The 23,360-nt window shown below is 35.5% G+C and overlaps 2 protein-coding genes across 8 annotated transcripts in view; both read right to left on the bottom strand.

The window, feature by feature from the left end:
• The window catches only part of GALNT13 (polypeptide N-acetylgalactosaminyltransferase 13), a 560,582-nt gene that overhangs the window by 39,786 nt on the left and 497,436 nt on the right, over window positions 1–23,360 (bottom strand). For 6 of the 7 annotated variants that reach the window (XM_082465040.1, XM_082465042.1, XM_082465037.1 and 3 more), the window contains one exon: window positions 20,391–20,489. The exons of the other annotated variant lie outside the window; for it this stretch is intronic. In XM_082465040.1, the coding sequence (XP_082321166.1) occupies window positions 20,391–20,489 (99 nt within the window). The remainder of the gene's footprint in view (window positions 1–20,390; window positions 20,490–23,360) is intronic. 7 annotated transcript variants of the gene reach the window in all.
• KCNJ3 (potassium inwardly rectifying channel subfamily J member 3) overlaps window positions 1–23,360 on the bottom strand; it is a 621,683-nt gene that overhangs the window by 426,299 nt on the left and 172,024 nt on the right. The window lies entirely within an intron of this gene.

Raw genomic sequence — 23,360 nt, 5'->3', positions numbered from 1 at the left:
GAAAGGTATCATTTCTGTACATACCACATGTAGCTTCTTGCTCAGTGTTGGATCAAGTCCTTTGATAATAGAATAAAAGAAAGGAACTGACAAAAAGTTCTGTAGTCTGTCCCTGCTTGTGGTGAAATTATACTTGGGTACTAAATAACAAGAATAAAAAGCCCTTTTCATTTTGGCCACATTCCCCATGCCATTTTTAATAACAAAAGTGCATGTGCAAGTATTCTCATGAGGTTGTATTAGAAATAGGTTACAAGCTCTCCTTTGGCAACCTTTGCACTCTGAAAGATTATTGCTCCTTTTGTCCCCTCAAGTCAAAATTTCCTTGCTTGACATTTACATTCTATTAAAATCTTAGCTCCACTACTTATAAACCTTAATTTTCCACTCTCCCTAGTCCAGGCCTTCCACTCCGTTTAGGCTAGTGTCCTCGCTGTCCTTGCACACACTCCGTTCTCTGTGCTCCCTGACAGCTTTGAGAAGCATTTTAGACCCACTCCTGTCCGTATCAGACCTTTTTTCTGAATGCCTTCTGTATAATAGTACAAATATTCTTTGTTTCAAGAATCATTGTTTTGTATTCCCATTGAGATGGAGGGTAGGGATTGTGTGCCCATTTACTTATTTATATTTAATCTCATTAAAAAGTAGAAGTGGATTTAAACAGAATTTTACATATATATATATATATATAGAGAGAGAGAGAGAGAGATGAGACAAAATCCATGTACATAAAAATGGTAATATAATAAAAAGAATCCAAGTATGGTGCCAGGATAAATACTTGTCCATAGAATATTATTAATTTTATAATTAATATTATAAAATTATTGTTTCTGGGTGAACCATGTTATTTGGAGTAAAAAAGAAAAGAAAAACCTGCTTCTCAGGAGGCAAACAGCTCTTCCAATACTCAGTGCAGCATGAAATTCTCTTAGGGTTACTCATGGAAAGGACTCTATGTCATGTAACAAACAGCATCTTCCCTACATCCTTATACACAAAAAGAAGTTTGAGTTTTAAGTGTATATTTATTTCCTCTTGGTGCCCATATATTACTGGGTATATATATATATATGGTGTTCAATGAATTACTGATTAATAGGTTCTTTTTTCTTTAAATCATCAGTTTTTTGTGACTGGCAGGTTGCTCAAAATTTTCACATTGTTCTATCTTCTAAAAACGTTTGTTTTCTAAATTTTTTTCCCCAAATTCAAGCTTTCTAAATTCGTGTCCTCGTCACTAGACTGCAGGTTACACAAATCATCTGGACTTATCTCTTGCCTATCTAGCAATAGAGATAAAGAATATTAACTGATGAACATCTAGTTCAACCGTATCAATTTACAGATTAGAAATTGAGGACCAGAAAGGACAAGGGACTTCATAACACCTGTGCTATGGACTGAATGTCACCCCACCACCCCAATTCATATGTTGAGCTATAATTCCCAGTGTGATGGTATTTGGAGGTGGTGTATTTGGAAAGTAATTAGGTTCAGATGAGGTCATGAGGGTGGGGCCCTGTGATGGGATTACTGCCCTTATAAGCAGAAGAAGAGATCAGAGCTTGCTTGCTCTCTGTCATGTGAAGAAACAGCAAGAAGGTGGCTGTGTGCAAGCCAGAAAGAGGGCCCTCCCCAGAACATGACCATGCTGACACCCTCATCTAAGACTTCCAGCCTCAAGAACTGTGAGAAAATAAATGCCTGTTGTTTAATCCACCCAGTCTATGGTATTGTGTTATAGCAGTCCGAGCAGACTAAGAGTCACAGAGGGATTTTGACACTCAGGTCCTCTGATGATATCTTAACTTTTCACCAAAGCTGACTCAGATCACGTATGGTGTAGTGTAGTAGGGTATATGAAGTATATAACCTAATTATGATACCTTCCTCTCAGGGTTATTGTGAGACTCAAATTATATATACATACTTAAAACACCTGCAAATGTTTACTATAGGAGTAGTGTTCAATATAATTTCCACCCCCATCACTGCCATAGGCTTTTGGGAAGAAGCATTCATAATATACCCAGAAAGAACTTAAAAAATATTAATAACTAAACCAACTCATACTGTGGATATATGCTTTAATTTAGTGTAGGATGCAATTAATCCTAGAAAAATGTAGAAAAAAATTGTTTCATGCAAAGAAGAAATATTGGCCTCCATATAAATAAAAACAATAGTTTGTAAAGATGAGGCTAGATTGTTAACTAGGAGAAATACCTAATAAAAATTAGAAAGATTTGTTCTTCATAGTTTATACAGAAAAATGATGACAATTCCATGATATCTCAGGTATAATTTTTTTATTTGATACAAAGAATGTATAATTAAGGTCATTAAAATATGGAAGATATTTTGTTGCTATCTTGTCACTATTGTTATATCAGGATTTCTAACAACAAGGCAAAATATATATGGGATATATAGTTATTTGCAAACAAATGAAATATTTAAAACATTTTGTTTTCAGCCATGTAAGTGTATAAGCTTGCATTTGATTAGTCTCCTCATTTTGGGTTATCCTCAATAAAATCTTGTATATGATGACATCATTTAAAAATTGGTGAGTTTTAAGCAAAGAATGCCTTAAAAATCTTGGTGCTATAAAAATATTATACCTGACATTTTATTTGGCTTGCAGATTTCTTAGACTTTTCCTTTTTCTAAACTTTGTTTCTCTTCCTTGCATTGGTTAGTTAAATATTTGAACATAAATTTCTTGTCCAGTTTTTTGTTATCTAGGCTTCATGTGTTATCTTTTCCTTCCCCAAAAAACAAGTTTTCATATTTGGAAGGGAAAAAAACCCTAGGTATACCCTTACTTGTTACTTTCTTCCAATACTGTAAGAATTTATTAACTAGGATAGAATTGGGAATACAGTAAGATGAAGAAAATCTTAGGTATAGCAAAGCATATAATCGTAAGTATGGGCTCTGCTTGGCTTCTGGTGAATATAAAACTGGGGTAGCCAACACTGTTAATTTAGAAACTACAGACATTATTTACCTTACTTAGAAACTAATAAAGTGGCTTTTTCTACTAGAGTAAGCCAAGATATTATTTTAGCTATTACAGAGTGCTTCAAATGGTAATATTAAATAATTATTTATGTCCTCAGTAAAATTTAGGCGCACACACTCTCTAAGGGAGAAGAGGGGATCATTTCAAAGGACCTTAATATTCTTCATATATAGTAGATTCATGCATTCAATCCATTAAATTTTTTAATATTAAATATACTAAAATGTTGGCAGGAAGATGACTTGAACAAGCAAGCAGCTCAGGGTAATGATTAAGACCAGGGTGTTAAGTCAAGAATTATGCATTAAGACAGGATGAAAGCATTTGAAGATAAAATAGAGAAAGGAATGAGGTTTAGAAGATTGAAAAAATACAGAGGAGGAAGGTTCTTCTGGGACTGAATTGTTCAGTGGAGACAAACGTATCATGATGAAGTTAGCAGAAAGCTTATAGTCCATCTCTAAGTAATAGAAGCTTCAGAAGAGAGAAACTGGTGGGCTGAGGGAGCACACTGATACTGCTAGTAGCAAAACATTTTTGTTTTAGTAAGTTTTTCGGTGAACAGTCTACCCTTGTCAGTAAGAAAAGTTCTGTTGATGGTGTGCAGTAAGAGAAGTACATATGCCTGTGTGTGTGTGTATTTTGTAAAAATACAGTAGTATTAAATCTTCTGCTTTGTGAAAGTGTGTGATATTTCACTTTTCAAAGGGGGTTTTTCAAAATATTCTGGAAATTCCATTAATAAAATGAATACAAATTTATGTGAATTTTCCCAAAGATCTTAAAGTATTTTAATATTTAAGCTTTATAGAAATTTAATTTTAAGCTTTTTAGAGCATGGGTTGATGTGATACACTTTAATTGATTAATCAATAGAATAAGTATTTCTTTTGTCCCACTATGTGCACATACTTTGATATCATCATCATTTCCTTAGATGCCCTCCTAGAGACTGTTGTCCCCTCCAAGTTTAGTCCAGTGCCTTTCCTTTTCCATATAATGTTCTCCTTATCAGGAATCAGGGTAGACATTTTTATTATCTCAACACCAGAAATAATTGAACCTTTTTGAAGCTGGTTTGTTTTTATATTATTGACCCAATAAATCATATAACCAGTGTTGTACTTACAGCTAGAAAGCTTGGAGCCAAAGTTGTGGCTTATTTAAATGAATGTAGGATTTCAGGTATTAATTTTAAACACTTTACAGTAAAATAGTAAAAGTGCTTTCTAGGTTGACTTGCATTGCCCATTTTTCCATAGCTTTTAAAAAAAAGTGTCAAATGTGATAGATGTTAACTATCATTAAGCAGAAATACATAAAATTGGACTGTACAACACTTAGAAGAAAAGATAGATCTAAGAAATAGACAATACTAGTGCTCAGTTTTCGGAAATATTAAGAAAACAATCTCACAATCTCTGAGTAACTCCTACAAGGGGAAAGAAAAGGATTGAACACAACAAATTTGCCATTTATTTCTATTCCAGGAAACACTCTGGCCAGGCAAAACTAGGCAGAATAAGATCATTAGTTTAAGTTCCTGCAAGTTTTAATCAACTCCAAGCTTAATACGTGTTTCTTTAATACAAAAGATAATGTAATTTGTTTGAATTAAGAAAATGTTACCTGTTGATTGTTTACTCAGTTCTTGAATTAAGATTTGAAAAAACAATTTTAAAACTTCTGTGCAGAAGTTATTAACTATTAATGGAAAAAGCCATCATCATTTAATATTTATGGATTCACTTTTAGTTATTTTATACTTTAAAATTTTTATTAATATAGGATTTAGAGCTATTGACAATTTTATTTACTACTACAATTGCACTAAAATAGAATACAAATACTCAAGTTAAAATGGAATATCCAAAATCAAATTTTCTATAATTAAAATATTCTGTAGGACCAGTATAATTTAGAGCCATTCTTTGTAGCTACTACTTGATTTCTTGAAGTAGCAAGATAAAATAATATATGTTTTTAACTTTGAGGAAGGTTTCGTATCTTATATCTTAAACCTCCGAAGGGGTGGATTGCTTAAGAACACTGAGCTAGAGACTTCCTGGAGTTTTCTTTGTGAGGACCTACAGTAGTTTCCTGTGGCTGCTGAAACAAATTATCGCAAACTTGATGACTTAAAACAATGGAGATTTATTCTCTCACAGTTATGGAGGCCAGAAATTTGAAGTCAGTTTCACTAGGTTGAAATCAAGGAACCAGCAAGGCAGTGTTCCCTCTGGAGGCTCTAGGGGAGAATCTGTACCTTGCCTCTTCTAGCTTCTGGCAACAGACTATATTTCCTTTGCTTGTGGCCACATCACTCCTGTCTCTGCCTCTGTGGTCTCATTTCCTTCTCCTTGTCTGTGTGTGTGTCACATCTCCCTCTGCTTTCCTCTTATAAGGATACATGTGGTTGCTTTTAGTGCCAACCAGATAATCCAGGACAATCTCCTATATCATGATCCTTAATCACATCTGCACAGTCCTTTTTCCCATGTAAGGTAACATTCACAGGTACCAAGGCTTAGGATGTGGATACGTTTGTGGGTCATTTTTCAGCCTATTACAGCCTCAAATCTAGGCATTTTCATAGGAACAGTTTCATCTTCCAGGAAGATTTTCCCTTATGTGGTTTCCCTAAAATTTTGAAGCTATTTCTGTGTTAACAGCAGGTTCTTGAGTAACTTTGAAAATTTTGTATGAATTTGTTTACCCATTCATTCTTTCAATAAGCACTTATTACTGTAGAAGGATTAAGAAAAGGAAATTAACTAATACTTGCTTCAAGAAAAGTTTACAGTTTGTTTTTGGAAATGAGTTGAATAAACACAATTGAATGAAATTATGAGAGTTAAAAGAGAAACATCGAGATATGGTATATGAGTAAGTAAAAAAAAATGCGAAAAATTAAAGTATTGTGAGTTCAGAAAAAGGAAGTATCAATGTATATTGAAAATCAGAAAAAAACAAATTATTATATGGAGGACGGTGAATTTTGAAGTGGAACTAGAACAATGTAAACTATGGAATTACATAAACTAGAATTTATGTAGTTAGAAAAGTGGAGAAAGGTGATATCAGGTGGGTAAAAGAAAAGGCAAGGATATGATTTTAAAAAATGGATTACAGTAACAATTTTTAAAATGTTCTGGCTATACTCAATAGAGTTGATAGAGTTGAGAGTTTGTATGGGTGAGCAACAGGAGATAAAATTACAAGGGTAAGAAGGAGTCAGACTGTGTAGAGCTTTGACTAGTAAAGAATGTTAATTTTATCTTGTAATAACTGGGGGCTCTAAAGTTTTTTGTTTTTCCAGTTGGGAATGGTATTTTTAAAGGAGTTTTCATTATTGAATGAGGGTGGAGTAAAGACAGGCTGGAGCTCTGGTGAAACTATATTGAAACTATTGTGGTAACTCAAATATGAAGCAATCAAGGCCAAGATTTGGAAAGTAGAATTATTAATAAAAGAAAAGAAGGAATAGGGAAATTCTTTCTTGTAGAAAGAATCCACAAGGCTTAGTGCCTAGTTCGAGAAGGGCAGGGTGTGTGATAAGAGATAAAAGAAGAGAATGTAAAAGATAGATGAATACAAAGATTGAAGAAAAAGGGCTTTTCATAAAAGATGAGTTAATTATAGACACACTGCGTTTGAGGCTACACTTGGTCATTCAAGTAGAAATGTGCATTAGTCAGTTTGAAGCAATGGGTGTAAGCCCAGGAATTGGTATGATTTTGGAGCTTTAATATCCTGGGAAAATAGAATGAAAAGAATCAAGAATAAACAGAGTAGCATAGAAATAATGGTCTCATTGACTTGTATATGTATCCCAAAGGGTTTTTTGATACCAGACTGAGCCCATGATAGCAGGCCCTGCTGAGACTTACTTGGAAGGGAACTAACTCTTGTATTGATGAACTTGATGAACAGATACCACATGACCCCCTGAAAAACCAGGTCAATGTGAAATGTATGTCTTTAGATATTTCCTCCTACTAACATCATCTGCTAACCTCATCTAGAGTATCTATTATAGGCTAGCATAACCAGGTTTTGTTGGATGAGTGATTGAGACAATTTACCATTCCATCCTCAGTATATTTTAGTCTCCTGGTAGGAGCATAAGCCAACCAAAGTCGAGAAGTTCTCCCAGCCAAGCATTAATGAGACTGAAAGGCTCTTGGAATAATCCCAATTTCTACAGAGGTTATAATAACTGCTCTCTTCTAGCTCTCATGTATCCAACTCATTTAAACATTTAATGAACGGTAAATGTTCTTTTTTTTCCTCACAGGCCGTTGTGGGATTTTACTTTGTGAAATCCCTGGTGAGTTTTAATTCCAGTGTGCATGTTATTAAAAGGGGACCAAACTAGTGTAGAAATGGCTTATAAGTAATTATAAGATGTAAACTTTACGTATAAAAAGGTAAACTTTAAAATGAATACATATCTCTTGAATGAATATATCCATTACAATCTATGAGTATATTAGAATGTATTACTAAAATAATTTTCTCTAGGAGAGGGTCTGTAATGAGGAGAGAAGGTATTTGTTTACTTTCAAAATTTGTAATGTACCTGTCATAAGGTTAGATTCTTCTTAAGTATAAATAATCACGTTTTAGAGGAAGAGGAGATATTTGTATGAAAGTATAGATAATACCTAATGATCTCTTCTTTATCTTGGCAGACAGTGGGGTTTTAATAAATGGCTAGCATAAGCTTCCCTAAAGGCTTGCTACCTTGAAAAATGGCTCTGAATCATTTACTGCAATAAATTACATGGAATGTTTCCATGTGCTTTCTAGCTCTCTCCAAATGAGTGGCTACAGGGAGAAAGAGAAACATTATAAATGCATTTGCTAAAATGTGAGTGTTTTTCCATCACTTTATATTTTTGGTCTTTAGAGGGAATAAGTACAATATGTACAAAGGCTGCTTTTCTCCCTATTTTTGATTAAAGATATATTGTAGTTCAAAGGGAAATACCACTGGTTTTAAAAAATTTTATATTGATACATTATATATTATGTATATGTATATGATATATGTACATTTTATCAAAGAAAAATGTTTATTTTATAAATAGTATATTAATCTAATTTGACCCACTTATATAAATTTATATATATTTTAAGTAAAATTTATATAAGTTTTAAGTAAAAATTAGTGTCAATATTTGAGTAGATCTAGTATATGCCCAGTGAGGCTAAGACCTATTTACCATTGGCTCCTTTAAGATGATGTTAAATATCATGTAAAAGCACCTCATTAGAAAAGAATGGTATTTTGACATCAAAAAGAGAAAACAAAGACAATGTGAACAAAATGTCAAGTCAGAAAAATATCTGTAATGTGTATGGCAGAAGATAAATCTTAATGAAGTGTTTTTATAAGTGGTGAAGAGAATAAAGAACCACCTCAAACTCCAATGAAAACATAAGCAAAAACATGACTGTGAAATTCATAAAGTACTAATGCCAACTTTAAAAATGCTTATGTGCATTGATAATGTTAGAAATATGATTTAAAGTAAGATAAAATGTTTCTTCCATACTAAACTGGCTAAGATGAGAAACAAGGAAAAGACAGTATCCAGTTAGGGTTGGCCACTGTAATCACAGTCCTGGGGGAGCGTGGCTGGGAATCAATACAGATGTGGTGAATGTAAAACTGGTGTGGAGTCGGCAGATTCAGGTTCAGACTGGCTTTACCACCTCAATCATATTATTAATCTCAGGGTTTCCATTAAACTCATGAGTAAAATCAGGATAATAACACCATGTACTTCATTGATTGTTGTAAAAACCAAAGAGGATAATGCATGTTAAATGTATATCATAGTACCTCTTCCTATTTTAGCTATTTGTCCTATTAAATTGGTGAAACATTAAAGAGGACAATTTGTCACTATATATTAAAAACCTTAAAATGTTGCATAACCTTTGATCTAGCAAACTTAACTTGTAGACATTCTTTCTAAAGAAGTAAATATGGATGGAAGCTACCAGGTTTTAGCTACAAGGGTATTGATGAGCCTGGGGTATAACAATGAAAAGTCATAAATAACATTGTGTGTTAAACAGTACAGGATTGATGAAATAAATTATAGTTTATCCATTAAAATATGCCCTGCTTAGGGTAAGAAGTTGTTAGCCAATAGGTAGCAGAAAAGAAGCTAAATTATTTGGGTTTTAAACAGTGAGCATGTCTTAAGTTTGTGAGTGGAGCAGTATTTGGCCAATAGTGTAATTAGAACAGTACTAGTGAACTGTGGAGACATGAACGTGCACAGAGCATGCAAGGAATAAAGAATTATCAAACATGTCTAGAGCACAGGAACTATAATGTCAAGGGAGATTAAGCTGGAAAGCCAGATGGGGATGAAATTAAGAGGGGTTTTGAATATCATAACTAGGGAATTTGTACTTTATTTTTGGACAGAGAAGAATTGCTGGAGATTTTAATCTGATTTTAATTCTAATATGCCATGTATGGAATGTACTTATGGAATTCCATATGATATATGGAAATAATGAGTTGGGTTTTTTGGTTTTGTTTTGTTTTTTTACCATACAGGTGAAAGAAGGTGTAAGCTAGGACAAAGACAGAGGTCCTAGTTTTAAAGGGACTTAGAGGTAGGAGTCAAGGGACATTATTTTCATACAAATAGGGGATTTGGTGGCCAGTGAAATTTCAGAAGTGAAGTGTCTATGTCAGATTTTAATTTTGGATGGTTGTGTGAAAGGGAAGAAAATGAGTACAGTTTGGAAAGCTTTGATTTTGAGATGCCTGTAAAGAATCCCAATTATTAATTAGCAATAGATTCCAGAGCTCAGGAAAGAGGTTGGGAATGAAGATATAAATCTCAGTCATTAGTACTGTAGGGGACATGAAACTGCTTCCAGGAATCCACATCATCTTTTCAGAAGTATAAAGAAGACAATCCCATAACTTCTAGTAACACACTTTCTACCAGTAAATTGTTAAGTTCTTTCTTTCACTTGTAGAAATTTATGTTCAAGTTTTAATCATATTCTTATTTTCATTCTTTCGAATGTGTTTAATGATCATCATGATATTACTTGCTAATGAAAAGAAAGCATTTCGAAAGCAGATAGGAATGGAGTATCAAATTTTGTCATTATTCTTTGAGGTAGAAGTCTTTTATTACTAAGGTTTTAAAGAGACCACCTCAAGATGATCAAGTGTTGAATTTAATAATAATTCTCCACTTGCAACCCTGTTTTTACAGTATTCCTGATACAAAAACATCCATGCATTCTTTCATCTATTTACTTGACTAATTTTTATTAGGTGCCTACAGTATCCCAAGCACTGTGCCAGGTGCTAGGAATGAGGAGAGAAGAGTATGCTGGATATTTGATTATCTAAATGTTTAAGAAAAATATTTCCAAGAACTACTGAAAAGTAAGTTTCTTTCTGATATCTCCAAAATTAAAAAAACCTAAACTACAAAAACACCCTTGCAAGGAGAAATGGTTACAGGTATAATTGTCTAGAAATATAAAGTGCATTCTTTTAGAAAGGTAACTGAGTAAAACATGCTTTAAAAAAAAAAAGCTTTACTTCTTTTCCGATTTGGATTCCTTTTATTTCTTTTTCTTCTCTGATTGCTGTGGCTAAAACTTCCAAAACTATGTTGAATAATAGTGGTGAGAGTGGGCAACCTTGTCTTGTTCCTGATCTTAGTGGAAATGGTTTCAGTTTTTCACCATTGAGGACAATGTTGGCTGTGGGTTTGTCGTATATGGCCTTTATTATGTTGAGGAAAGTTCCCTCTATGCCTACTTTCTGCAGGGCTTTTATCATAAATGGGTGTTGAATTTTGTCAAAAGCTTTCTCTGCATCTATTGAGATGATCATATGGTTTTTCTCCTTCAATTTGTTAATATGATGTATCACGTTGATTGATTTGCATATATTGAAGAATCCTTGCATTTCTGGAATAAACCCCACTTGATCATGGTGTATAATCCTTTTAATGTGCTGTTGGATTCTGTTTGCTAGTATTTTGTTGAGGATTTTTGCATCTATGTTCATCAGTGATATTGGCCTGTAGTTTTCTTTCTTTGTGACATCTTTGTCTGGTTTTGGTATCAGGGTGATGGTGGCCTCGTAGAATGAGTTGGGGAGTGTTCCTCCCTCTGCAATATTTTTGAAGAGTTTGAGAAGGATAGGTGTTAGCTCTTCTCTAAATGTTTGATAGAATTCGCCTGTGAAGCCATCTGGTCCTGGGCTTTTGTTTGTTGGAAGATTTTTAATCACAGTTTCAATTTCAGTGCTTGTGATTGGTCTGTTCATATTTTCTATTTCTTCGTGGCTCAGTCTCGGCAGGTTGTGGATTTCTAAGAATCCGTCCATTTCTTCCAGGTTGTCCATTTTATTGGCATAGAGTTGCTTGTAGTAATCTCTCATGATCGTTTGTATTTCTGCAGTGTCAGTGGTTACTTCTCCTTTTTCATTTCTAATTCTATTGATTTGAGTCTTCTCCCTTTTTCTCTTGATGAGTCTGGCTAATGGTTTATCAATTTTGTTTATCTTCTTGAAGAACCAGCTTTTAGTTTCATTGATTTTTGCTATTGTTTCCTTCATTTCTTTTTCATTTATTTCTGCTCTGATCTTTATGATTTCTTTCCTTCTGCTAGCTTTGGGGTTTTTTTGTTCTTCTTTCTCTAATTGCTTTAGGTGCAAGGTTAGGTTGTTTATTCGAGATGTTTCCTGTTTCTTGATGTAGGCTTGTATTGCTATAAACTTCCCTCTTAGAACTGCTTTTGCTGCATCCCATAGGTTTTGGGTCGTCATGTCTCCATTGTCATTTGTTTCTAGGTATTTTTTGATTTCCCCTTTGATTTCTTCAGTGATCACTTCGTTATTAAGTAGTGTATTGTGTAGCCTCCATGTGTTTGTATTTTTTACAGATCTTTTCCTGTAATTGATATCTAGTCTCATAGCGTCGTGGTCGGAAAAGATAGTTGATACACTGTTTGCAGATGACATGATACTATACATAGAGAATCCTAAAGATGCTACCAGAAAACTACTAGAACTAATCAATGAATTTGGTAAAGTAGCAGGATACAAAATTAATGCACAGAAATCTCTTGCATTCCTATATACTAATGATGAAAAATCTGAAAGTGAAATTAAGAAAACACTCCCGTTTACCATTGCAACAAAAAGAATAAAATATCTAGGAATAAACCTACCTAAGGAGACAAAAGACCTGTATGCAGAAAATTATAGGACACTGATGAAAGAAATTAAAGATGATACAAATAGTTGGAGAGATATACCATGTTCTTGGATTGGAAGAATCAACATTGTGAAAATGACTCTACTACCCAAAGCAATCTACAGATTCAATGCAATCCCTATCAAACTACCACTGGCATTTTTCACAGAACTAGAACAAAAAATTTCACAATTTGTATGGAGACACAAAAGACCCCGAATAGCCAAAGCAATCTTGAGAACGAAAAATGGAGCTGGAGGAATCAGGCTCCCTGACTTCAGACTATATTACAAAGCTACAGTAATCAAGACAGAAACAGAAATATAGATCAATGGAACAGGATAGAAAGCCCAGAGATAAACCCACGCACATATGGTCACCTTATCTTCAATAAGGGAGGCAAGCATATACAGTGGAGAAAAGACAGCCTCTTCAATAAGTGGTGCTGGGAAAATTGGACAGCTACATGTAAAAGTATGAAATTAGAACACTCCCTGACACCATACACAAAAATAAACTCAAAATGGATTAAAGGCCTAAGTGTAAGGCCAGACACTATCAAACTCTTAGAGGAAAACATAGGCAGAACACTCTATGACATAAATCACAGCAAGATCCTTTTTGACCCAGCCCCTAGAGAAATGGAAATAAAAACACAAATAAACAAATGGGACCTAATGGAAACTTAAAAGCTTTTGCACAGCAAAGGAAACCATAAACAAGACCAAAAGACAACCCTCAGAATGGGAGAAAATATTTGCAAATGAAGCAACTGACAAAGGATTAATCTCCAAGATTTACAAGGAGCTCATGCAGCTCAATAACAAAAAAACAAAAAACCCAATCCAAAAATGGGCAGAAGACCTAAATAGACATTTCTCCAAAGAGGATATACAGATGGCCAACAGACACATGAAAGAATGCTCAACATCATTAATCATTAGAGAAATGCAAATCAAAACTATAAAGAGGTATCACCTCTCACTGGTCAGCATGACCATCATCAAAAAATCTACAAACAACAAATGCTGGAGAGGTTGTGGAGATAAAGGGAATCCTCCTACTCTGTTAGTGGGAATGTTAATTGATACAGCCACTATGGAGAACAGTATGGAGGTTCCTTAAAAATCTAAAAATAGAACTACCATACAACACAGCAATCCCACTACTGGGCATATACCCTGAGAAAACCATAACTCAAAAAGAGTCATGTACCACAGTGTTCATTGCAGTACTATCTACAATAGCCAGGACATGGAAGCAACCTAAGTGTCCATCAACAGATGAATGGATAAAGAAGATGTGGCACATATATACAATGGAATATTACTCAGCCATTAAAAGAAATGAAATGGAGGTATTTGTAATGAGGTGGATGGAGTTAGAGTCTGTCATACAGAGTGAAGTAAGTCAGAAAGAGAAAAACAAATACAGTTTGCTAACACATATATATGGAATCTAAGGGAAAAAAAAAAAAAAGGTCATGAAGAACCTAGTGGCAAGACGGGAATAAAGACACAGACCTACTAGAGAATGGACTTGAGGATATGGGGAGGGGGAGGGGTGAGATATGACAGGGTGAGATAGTGGCATGGACATATATACACTACCAAATGTAAAATAGATAGCTAGTGGGAAGCAGCCGCATAGCACAGGGAGATCAGCTCGGTGCTTTGTGACCACCTAGAGGGGTGGGATAGGGAGGGTGGGAGGGAGGGAGACGCAAGAGGGAAGAGATATGGGAATATATGTATATGTATAACTGATTCACTTTGTTATAAAGCAGAAACTAAGACACCATTGTAAAGCAATTATACTCCAATAAAGATGTTTGGGAAAAAAAAGCATTAACATTTGTTTTGACTTCTGTGTAAAAGCAGGAAAAAGAAATTTAAATTAAAAAAAAAATTTATTTATTTTTGGCTGCTTTGGGTCTTTGTTGCTGTGCGTGGACTTTTCTCTAGTTGCGGAGAGCGGGGGCTACTCTTTGTTGTGGTGAATGGGCTTCTCATTGCAGTGGCTTCTCTTGTTGCGGAGCACGGGCTCTAGGCACGTGGGCTTCAATAGTTGTGGCACATGGTTCAGTAGCTGTGGCTCGCAGGCTGTAGAGTGCAGGCTCAGTAGTTGCAGCGCACAGGCTTAGTTGCTCTGCGGCATGTGGGATCTTCCGGGACCAAGGCTCGAACCTGTGTCCCCTGCATTGGCAGGCAGAGTCTCAACCACTGTGCCACCAGGGAAGTCCGAGATTTGAATATTTTTAGGAGTTGGGGCTACTTGTAAAAATTCAAAACTAAATAACCATAAAAATAGATGCTGTTTCCACAGTAACATAAAAGAATAGCAATAAAAGACAGAGAAGGTAGCTCTCCCAATAATTTATTCATTCTCAATAAAATCCTAAGATCTGTTCTTTTTAAAAGTAAGTCAAAATTTTAAACATGTCCCTAGTATTAATCATGCTAGAAATATTGAGTTCCATCAAAAAGATACCATAATAGGGTTTTATGTGATGTTTTAATTTTTTCATAATATATATTTGTTAGAATAACAGGAGAGGCAGCGCATTTTATTGAGCTTAACAATACCATGAAGTGTCTTGTGCTTTTATCTTGCCTCTGGCATTAGCCACTGAATAAACATTTTATTTTTTACTTTTAGAAGTAAAAACAGAGATAATTGAGAACACAAATGGAAATAATAGAGAGAATAATTAATAGCAGTAGACCAAAATGTACTATTTAGTATATGCCATGCTAGTGTTAGTTGTTTCATAAATTTTTACTAATCTTTAGAGAAAAAAATTGAGGGAAAATTTTTATGCATTTTATAGATAAAATACTGAAGCTCAAAAAATACTAAGTAACTTATCATGATAAGTTACCCAATTAATCAGATCTGAATAGTGTTATAAAATGATGTTCTTTTATTCTCAACAGTTCAGTTTCTCCATTTTTATTTGTTTAATTATGAAAGTAGTAAATATATATGGAAAAATATGGGGTAAAAAGTAAAATTTCCTATACCAGCTTAATCGTCTCTCCAGAGGTCATTTGTATTCCAAATAGATATATATACATTTCTAATAAATTGTATAGCATTTACATATATATATTACAGATACTATATAGAGGAAAATGTTCACATACATTTTCCACAAATGAGATCATTCAAAATTCAAAGTAAGTTGTACTGTGCGTTACTTTTCCCTCTTTTCAATGTTTGATGAGAGTACATTTAGACCTCTCGGTCATTTTGGTGGCTATGTAGTAATCTGAACTGTGGATACACCATGATTTATTTAAACATTCTCCTCTTGGTACATATTTGTTTCCATTATTTGTGTTGTAACAAAATGGGCTTCAATAAGCATTTTCAACATTTGTAGCACGAATAAGTATTCACATAGATGAAAAAATATTGGTTTTAAAATTTATCTTATTAAGTAGATAACAGAGACATTAGAAAATATGTAGGTATGGGTTTTTTACTTGCTGTTTATTTGTTCCCTTTATTTATGAATCCCTGAGATTGGTGTCTGTCTATACTTTTGGTTTCTGTGATAATAACAGCATTTTTGGCAATGTCTACATAGTACTAAGGTATACATCCATTATTCTGACCATGAATTCTTTCATCTGTTTACTTGACTAGTATTTATTAAGTGCCTATCATATTCTAAGTGCCACGTGCTGGGGAGGAAGAGAGGAGTAAGACATAGCCCCAGCCAACAGGAAGTTTACAGTAGAGTAGGATAGTTTATTTCTGGTTATTATTCATGTAAATGAATAATGTAATTTTACACATTTATGATCTAGGTGTTCCATGTCATTTAGACAAATTTAAGTATATAACTGGTTATCCTTTTTTTTTTTAAAAAAAAAAAATTATTTATTTACTTATGGCTGTGTTGGATCTTCGTTTCTGTGCGAGGGCTTTCTCTAGTTGCGGCGAGCGGGGGCCACTCTTCATCACGGTGCGCGGGCCTTGCACTATCGCGGCCTCTCTTATTGCGGAGCACAGGCTCCAGATGCGCAGGCTCAGTAGCTGTGGCTCACGGGCCCAGTTGCTCCGCGGCATATGGGATCCTCCCAGACCAGGGCTTGAACCCGTGTCCCCTGCACCGGCAGGCAGACTCTCAACCACTGCGCCACCAGGGAATCCCCTGGTTATCCATTTTAACAGTAACCTTGGCACTTTAATGATTCCATGAGGATAATTCACCTGAAGGATCTTCCTCCCTCATTTTCATCTGTATTAGAATCAGAGTGATTTCATAAATAATGTTTCCCTTTTTGAATTCTGCAGGTAATCACTGTGCAGGTGATGAGCTGGATTTTTTCATAAGCTGTTGAAACACATTATGGGAGACACTTCTAAATGTACACCCAATACCCGTGGTAAATAAACTGTGAGGAGAAGCTGTGCATGAGTGTGAGGTGAAGTATTTAGTGTTTTTGTGCCATGAGGTGTCCAAGTAACACATTTCTGACCAAAGAGACATACATGGAGATGTGTTGAGCCTTTAGGAAGGCATTTGCTCTGCCTAATGAAAGGACAGACATGGCTATTTCAACTCTTCTCTACCCCCACTTCTTCCTGCTTTGAATGTGGACATGATGTCTGTAGTTTCAGCAGCCCTCCTGTGATCAGCTGATGATAAAAGTTAACTTTAAGAAGAATGGAAAGATAGAAAGCTTCTGGTTTCTTGGTGGACTTATTGAGGACTGGAACAAATTATCAACAATTGACTACTTTCAGATTTCTTATTATGTGAAAAAATTAAACCCCTATATATTTAGTCCTCTGACAGCTTTCGCCATTTGAGGCTGAATTCATCAGGACTCCATTGGGTTTTGGTAGTAGAAGCCTCTCACACTCGTGAATCAGTATAGTAAGCTGGACCATTTTTGAATGCTGTCATTGTTCTGGCTATGTTGTTGTTTCTATCGTCTTCTTTCATATGGTCGTTTTCCCATGCTGCAATTTAGAAAGTTTGACTCAAATATTTTCTTGCTTAAATTCAAACTGTGTAGCACTAATTAACATTTTAATAATTAAGTTGTTTTTATTCGTTTGTTTGCTTGGTTTTAGGGAGAAACTTCATTTTAGTGTTCTCCATTGAATCATACAAAAGTCTGATTTGAAGTATGGTGCCAAAACTCAACAGGGCCATTTCCTTCTGGCTTTTTCTCTATGGATCCTTTCTTTTTTTTTTTCTTTAAATTTTATATTAGAGTATAGTTGAGTTACAACGTTGTATTAGTTTCAGGTGTACAGCAAAGTGACTCATTTATACACATACATCATTCTTTTTTAGATTCTTTTCCCATATAGGTTATTACAGAATATTGAGTAGAGTACCCTGTGCTATACAGTAGGTCCTTGTTGATTATTTTATATATAGTAGTGTGTATATGTTAATCCAAAACTCCTAAGTTATTCCTCTGCCCCACATTCCCCATTTGGTAACCACAAGTTTGTTTTCGAAGTCTGTGACACTGTTTCTGTTTTATAAGTAAGTTCATTTGTGTCATTTTTTAGATTCCTCACATAAGCGATATCATATGATATTTGTCTTTCTCTATCTGACTTACTTCACTTAGTATGATACTCTCTACGTCCATCCATGTTGCTGCAAATGGCATTATTTCATTCTTTTTTTATGGCTGAGTAATATTCCATTGTATATATGTACCACATCTTCTTTTTCCATTCCTCCGTCCATGAACATTCAGGTTGCTTCCATGTCCTGGCTATTGTAAATAGTGCTGCAATGAACATTGGGGTGCATGTATCTTTTTGAATTATGGTTTCTCTGGATATATGCCCAGGAGTGGGATTGCTGGACATATGGTAGTTCTATTTTTAGTTTTTAAAGAAACCTCCATACTGTTCTCCATAGTGGTTGTACCAATTTACATCCCCACCAACAGTGTAGGAGAGTTCCCTTTTCTCTAGACCCTCTCCAGCATTTATTGCTTGTAGACTTTTTGATGATGGCCATTCTGACTTTTTGATGATGGTGAAACCTCACTGTAATTTCGATTTGCATTTCTCTAATAATTAGTGATGTTGAGCATCTTCCAAAACTCTGTTGAATAAAAGTGGCAAGAGTGGACATCCTTGTCTTGTTCCTGATCTTAGGGGAAATGCTTTCAGCTTTTCACAGTTGAGAATAATGTTAGCTGTCAGTTTGTCATATATGGCCTTTACTATGTTGAGGTAGGTTTCCTCTATGCTGAGTTTCTGGAGAGTTTTTATCATAAATGGGTGTTGAATTTTGTCAAAAGCTTTTTCTGCATCTATCGAGATGCTCATGTGGTTTGAATTCTTTCGTTTATTGATGTGGTGTATCACACCGATTTGCGGATATTGAAGAACCCTTGCATCTGCTCCTGGGTCTCGCAACGGTAGTGGCATCCTGCACACCACCGGGGCAGCAGGGGCAGCGATTGGTGACTGCTCGCCGCCCATGCGTGCTCCCCAGACGGCAGGGGCAGTGAACAGTGCCCACTCCTGGGTCTCCCAACAGCAGTGGCAGTCTGCGCACTCCCGGGACAGCAGGGGCAGCAATTGGCACCTGCTTGTGGGTCTCCTAGTGGCGGTGGTGGCTCGCGCCCACCACCGGAGCTCATGTAGGTGGTGTCCTGTTGCCTAAGGGTGCGCGCAGGGAAAGAAGCTCCTATGGCGGTCCTACCCCTCTCCTTGCACGTTTCCCCAACAATGGCACCTTGTCTCTCTGGTGTGTCCAAGCTTCTTCTGAGTACACCCTTGGTTGCCACACTCCAGCCTCTTCAGGCTGGGGAGCACAGGGCGGCGGTGACCATCTGTGCAGGTCACCCTCCATCTTGCCTTCCTCAGACTGGTTGCTGCACTCTCCTCCGAGGTTCTGAAGCTTCTCCTGCATCCTGGCTGATCTCCTCACCGTAGAGGGGACTTTCCGGGGTGCAGGAAAATTTCCTCCTTCGTAGCTCCCTCCCTGGGGTACAGTTCCCATCCCAGTTCCTTTCTTTATTTTTTTCCCTTTTTTCTTTTGTCCTATCCAACCTCCAGGGGAGGTTTTCTTGCCCTTTCAGAAATCTGAGGTCTTTTGCCAGTGTTCAGTAGATGTTCTGTGCGAATCGTTCCACTTACAGATGTATTTTTGATGTATTGGTGGGAGTAGGTGAGTTCCACGTCCTACTCCTCTGCCATCTTGATCCCTAAGATCTCTATGAATTCTTGATACATTCAGCTGCATTACAAATATAACCATCGTGTTGTGCTGATCAGGATAATTTTTGCTTCCTCAGCTCACTCTAAAGCACTAAACAGCTCACTCCTGTGCTTCATCTTGACCCTTTTAGACAACTTGTGTACAGAGGAGCAGTTATCTCTAACTGTGCTTTGTTATAAGTTCCCACGAACTCCAAATTCGGCCTCTGAAAGTAGCCATGGCAGCAAGACTCACAGCCAAGTAGCCTCCACGTGGCCCACCTTGCAGTGCCACTTTCCAATGCTTACAGAGAGCACAAGAATCCTTGTTATAGTATAAGTTTCTGATAATTAATTGGACTGTCACACAGATAAAGGTGTCCTAGAATTTCAGTCAAGTATAAATCTTGTTTAAAGACATTTTTACCTGGTCCAAAGGACGTCTTCAGATAGCCAAAGCAAAGTTGTAACAGATGTGCTTATCTATGCACTTTAAAATTTTATTAAACCACCAAAAGTCATAGAAAACATGACATACGTAAACATTTGAAAAAGAAATTTAGGATAATCACCATCGGGAAAACATCATAGTTGTTGAGTGATTATTTTATATGATTCAGTTAACAACAGAATAAAATGTAGTCCTCATTAACTCATACGTGGTAATATGAGATGAGTCTCAGACATCTGGCTGTCCTCATTCACCATGGGCTCATTGAAGATGTTGCTCTTTTTATTAAATTCTTCAGTGCTTTCGTACAATACTTGGGATAATAACATAGGCAAATTAATTCTTGATTAGAATGCCCATTAATTTACTAACCTAAGCCATCGTCTACCTGAATAGTTCACACAACATTTTTCCCCCCAAGTATGAAGCTGATAAAAAAGGGAGAGTTTACCTGATTTCCTCCCATACCATGACAGTTGAATATACCCACTTTTTCATTTTCCTTGCGGCCCATGTTGTCTAAACATTGATTTGTTTCAACATTTCTTATCTAAAGGAAACACACAAAAATGTAAGTCAGAAAGTCTTTCTGATATTTTCAAATTGCAAATTGGTAACAAAATAATATGAGTTCGTAAGGAGATTTCTCCAAGGAGAACACATTGCTTTAAATATTTATTTTTATTTTTCTGTGTCCATTCTGAGATCTATATAAGATTCTAAACTCTCATTCAAGTAAACTTGAATAGCGTGAGCATTGTCATTACCATCCAGTCAAGAGGCACTCTTTGTTTATAGCATAGTATCAGAAAAGAAGAAAACCTCTACATATTATAAATTAGGAATTCTTCCCAAAATCCTTTTAAAATTAGGATGGTTTCCAAATGCCACTCAGATAACTATAGTGTATTCGTGATGTCCTATAGAGAAAGGAATAGAAACAAATTGGTCAAATATTCAAATTTATGTATTTTTAGTTGCTTCATTACTAGATGCTCCATTCTGTACATTTATAAAGATTAATTACACTGTTTATTTCTTTAACTAAAATATACACATCTGTTTTCATTCCCAGTGCCAAACTTAGTGGAAAGCAGCTGACCCTAAGAAAAGCTATTACAAGGCTAAATGGTGATTTCACATGAAAATTCTTCAAAACCAAGATTAAATTGCCAACTGTAAACATAAGATTCATGGTTTACACTCAAACACTGCATTAGTCCCATAATTAACATAACATTAATACATATTTGTGCCAGATGCAATTACAAAAGCCATTTATTGAGTTTAAAGATGCCCACATTACTAAATCAAGCACAAGTGAATGTAAAAAAGAAGAAAAACCTTTCTAGTAGATGGAATGTTTTAGAATTTTTTCCTTAGTCTTACCTCCAAGTAGTACGTTTTGTACTTGTCCACTCTGCTTCCGAAAAGTTCTTACCTCTGACTCTTATTTGGACACATATTACTGTTCACTCACACATTACTTGGATATATTTATTTATAATAGTTATCTATGCTTTAGGTACATGTTTCTCCCTACTGGCAAATGAACATGATTAGAAACTTCTATAGAGGCTGGAGTAGGTTTATACAGTTCAACTTTTTTGTATGGTACAGAACCCTATGGTCAGGTAGTGGTTCCCAGAGTTAGGAAAAGTATTGTCATTTGCAGTAAACCCCAATCAGCAATTGAAATTAGTGGGGAGTAGAATTCACACTTGGTAAGGGGTTGGGCAGAACTGAGCAGTGTGGTCAAGCCCTGTTCCAATGATTAGAGGGGAGGCAAGAGTGGAAACAGAGAAACAAATAAGGAGACTATTGAGTCATTGCCAGCAAGAGATGATGGTTACTTGGAATAATAGGATAACAGTGGAGGTGGGGAGGTCAAATTTAGGATGTTTTTAAGGTAGAGCCAGTAGGACTTGCAATTGAATTGGAAATGAGCTAGGAGAGAAAAAAAAGGCATCAAGAAGCATTACAAGGTTTTGGCCTGAGCAAATAGGTAGATGATGTTTCCATTTACTGGGAACAATATTCTTGAGTTCTTACACATTGATAACTGTGTCTGTGGTCTTTATGCTTGAAAATCCATTTTGTGGATCTGAAATCCTTGGCTTACAATATATTTCCTTGAGTATCTTTAAAATGTTACTCTATTCACTTCCAGCATAAATAGTTGCTTTTGAAAAGTCTGATGATAGTCTGATTTTCTTTCCCTTATTCTTACAAATGTCTGTTTGCCTGAATGCCAAACTAAGTTCAGTAGGTTTACCACAACATATCTTAAAATTCATTCTGTATCACTTGCCCAGGTATATGATGTTCTGTTTCAATATGTAGTTCCAAATTTATTTTCAAGGGTAAATGTTGAATAATATTGTATTATATATAATTGAATTATATATAATTCAATAAATATTGAGTTATAATTTTTAGTGTTCATTTTGTCTCATTGCTTTTTCTCATTAGGAAATTCTATTATTTTGGATCTTCTTGCTTCTCTATATGTCATTTTCTATTCAATAGTTTTGTCTTTTATTTCATTTTTATTTTTACAAGTTTCCTCCTTTCCCCCCTCTAAAACTCTTACGGCATTTTCTCCTGGGATTATTGACTCATCTGTTCTTTAAGTTTATCCTTCATTTCTGAAATGATTCATTCTTTAATTTATAATTCTTTCCTGCATTTCAGGCCCTCATTTCAGAGGTTTTTCTAAATTTGATGTATATTGTTCTTTTATTTATTTTATCATTATACGATTTCCCTTGGCTTGTTTTGAAATATTAGTTTACAATTTTCCTCTGTCTTATGAGCATAAAGTTTTGGTGTGCTTTCATTTTTTGTAGAGCTATCATTTTACTCTTTATTATCTTTATTCTTATGGTAGTGATCCTTTTCTATTCTTTTCCTTTCCTTTTTATTTTTTTTCTTTCAGGAAACAAATTCTCTGGATCTTTTAAGAGGGAGAATTTGATTAGGAAGTAATTTTTCCTCCTTCCTTCCTCTCTCCCTCCCTCCCTTTCTCTCTCTCTCTTTGTCTCTTCCTTTCTTTCTTTCCCTTTTTCTGTCCCTCCCTCCCTTCCTTCCTGATGGGGGGAATCACTTGACATCTTTAAACTATTCTGATGCCTGGTATCTATGCCCAGATGATTCTCATTTAATTGGTATAGGGTGTAACCTGTCCATCAGGTGTTGTAAAATCTCCCCAGGTGATTAAAATGTACAAAGTTTGGCTTGGCAAACACCATTCTGGAGGAAGGTATAGCATGTCTTGATATTGAATGGTGACATTACAGTTACTTTTCCTTTTTTGAGTAACTTCTTTTTCAGTGGTTTCCACCTGGGCTGCCCTGTAGACTCACCTGGAAAGCTTTTAGAATGTACTCCTACTTTGCTTCAGTGAACTTCATAGATTCTG

Source organism: Balaenoptera physalus (genome assembly GCF_965194825.1).
Source record: "Balaenoptera physalus genome assembly, chromosome: 6".
In the NCBI taxonomy this organism is placed as follows: domain Eukaryota; kingdom Metazoa; phylum Chordata; class Mammalia; order Artiodactyla; family Balaenopteridae; genus Balaenoptera; species Balaenoptera physalus.
Note: the sequence above shows the minus strand (reverse complement) of the source record. Positions and strands in the feature narration are given on the sequence as shown.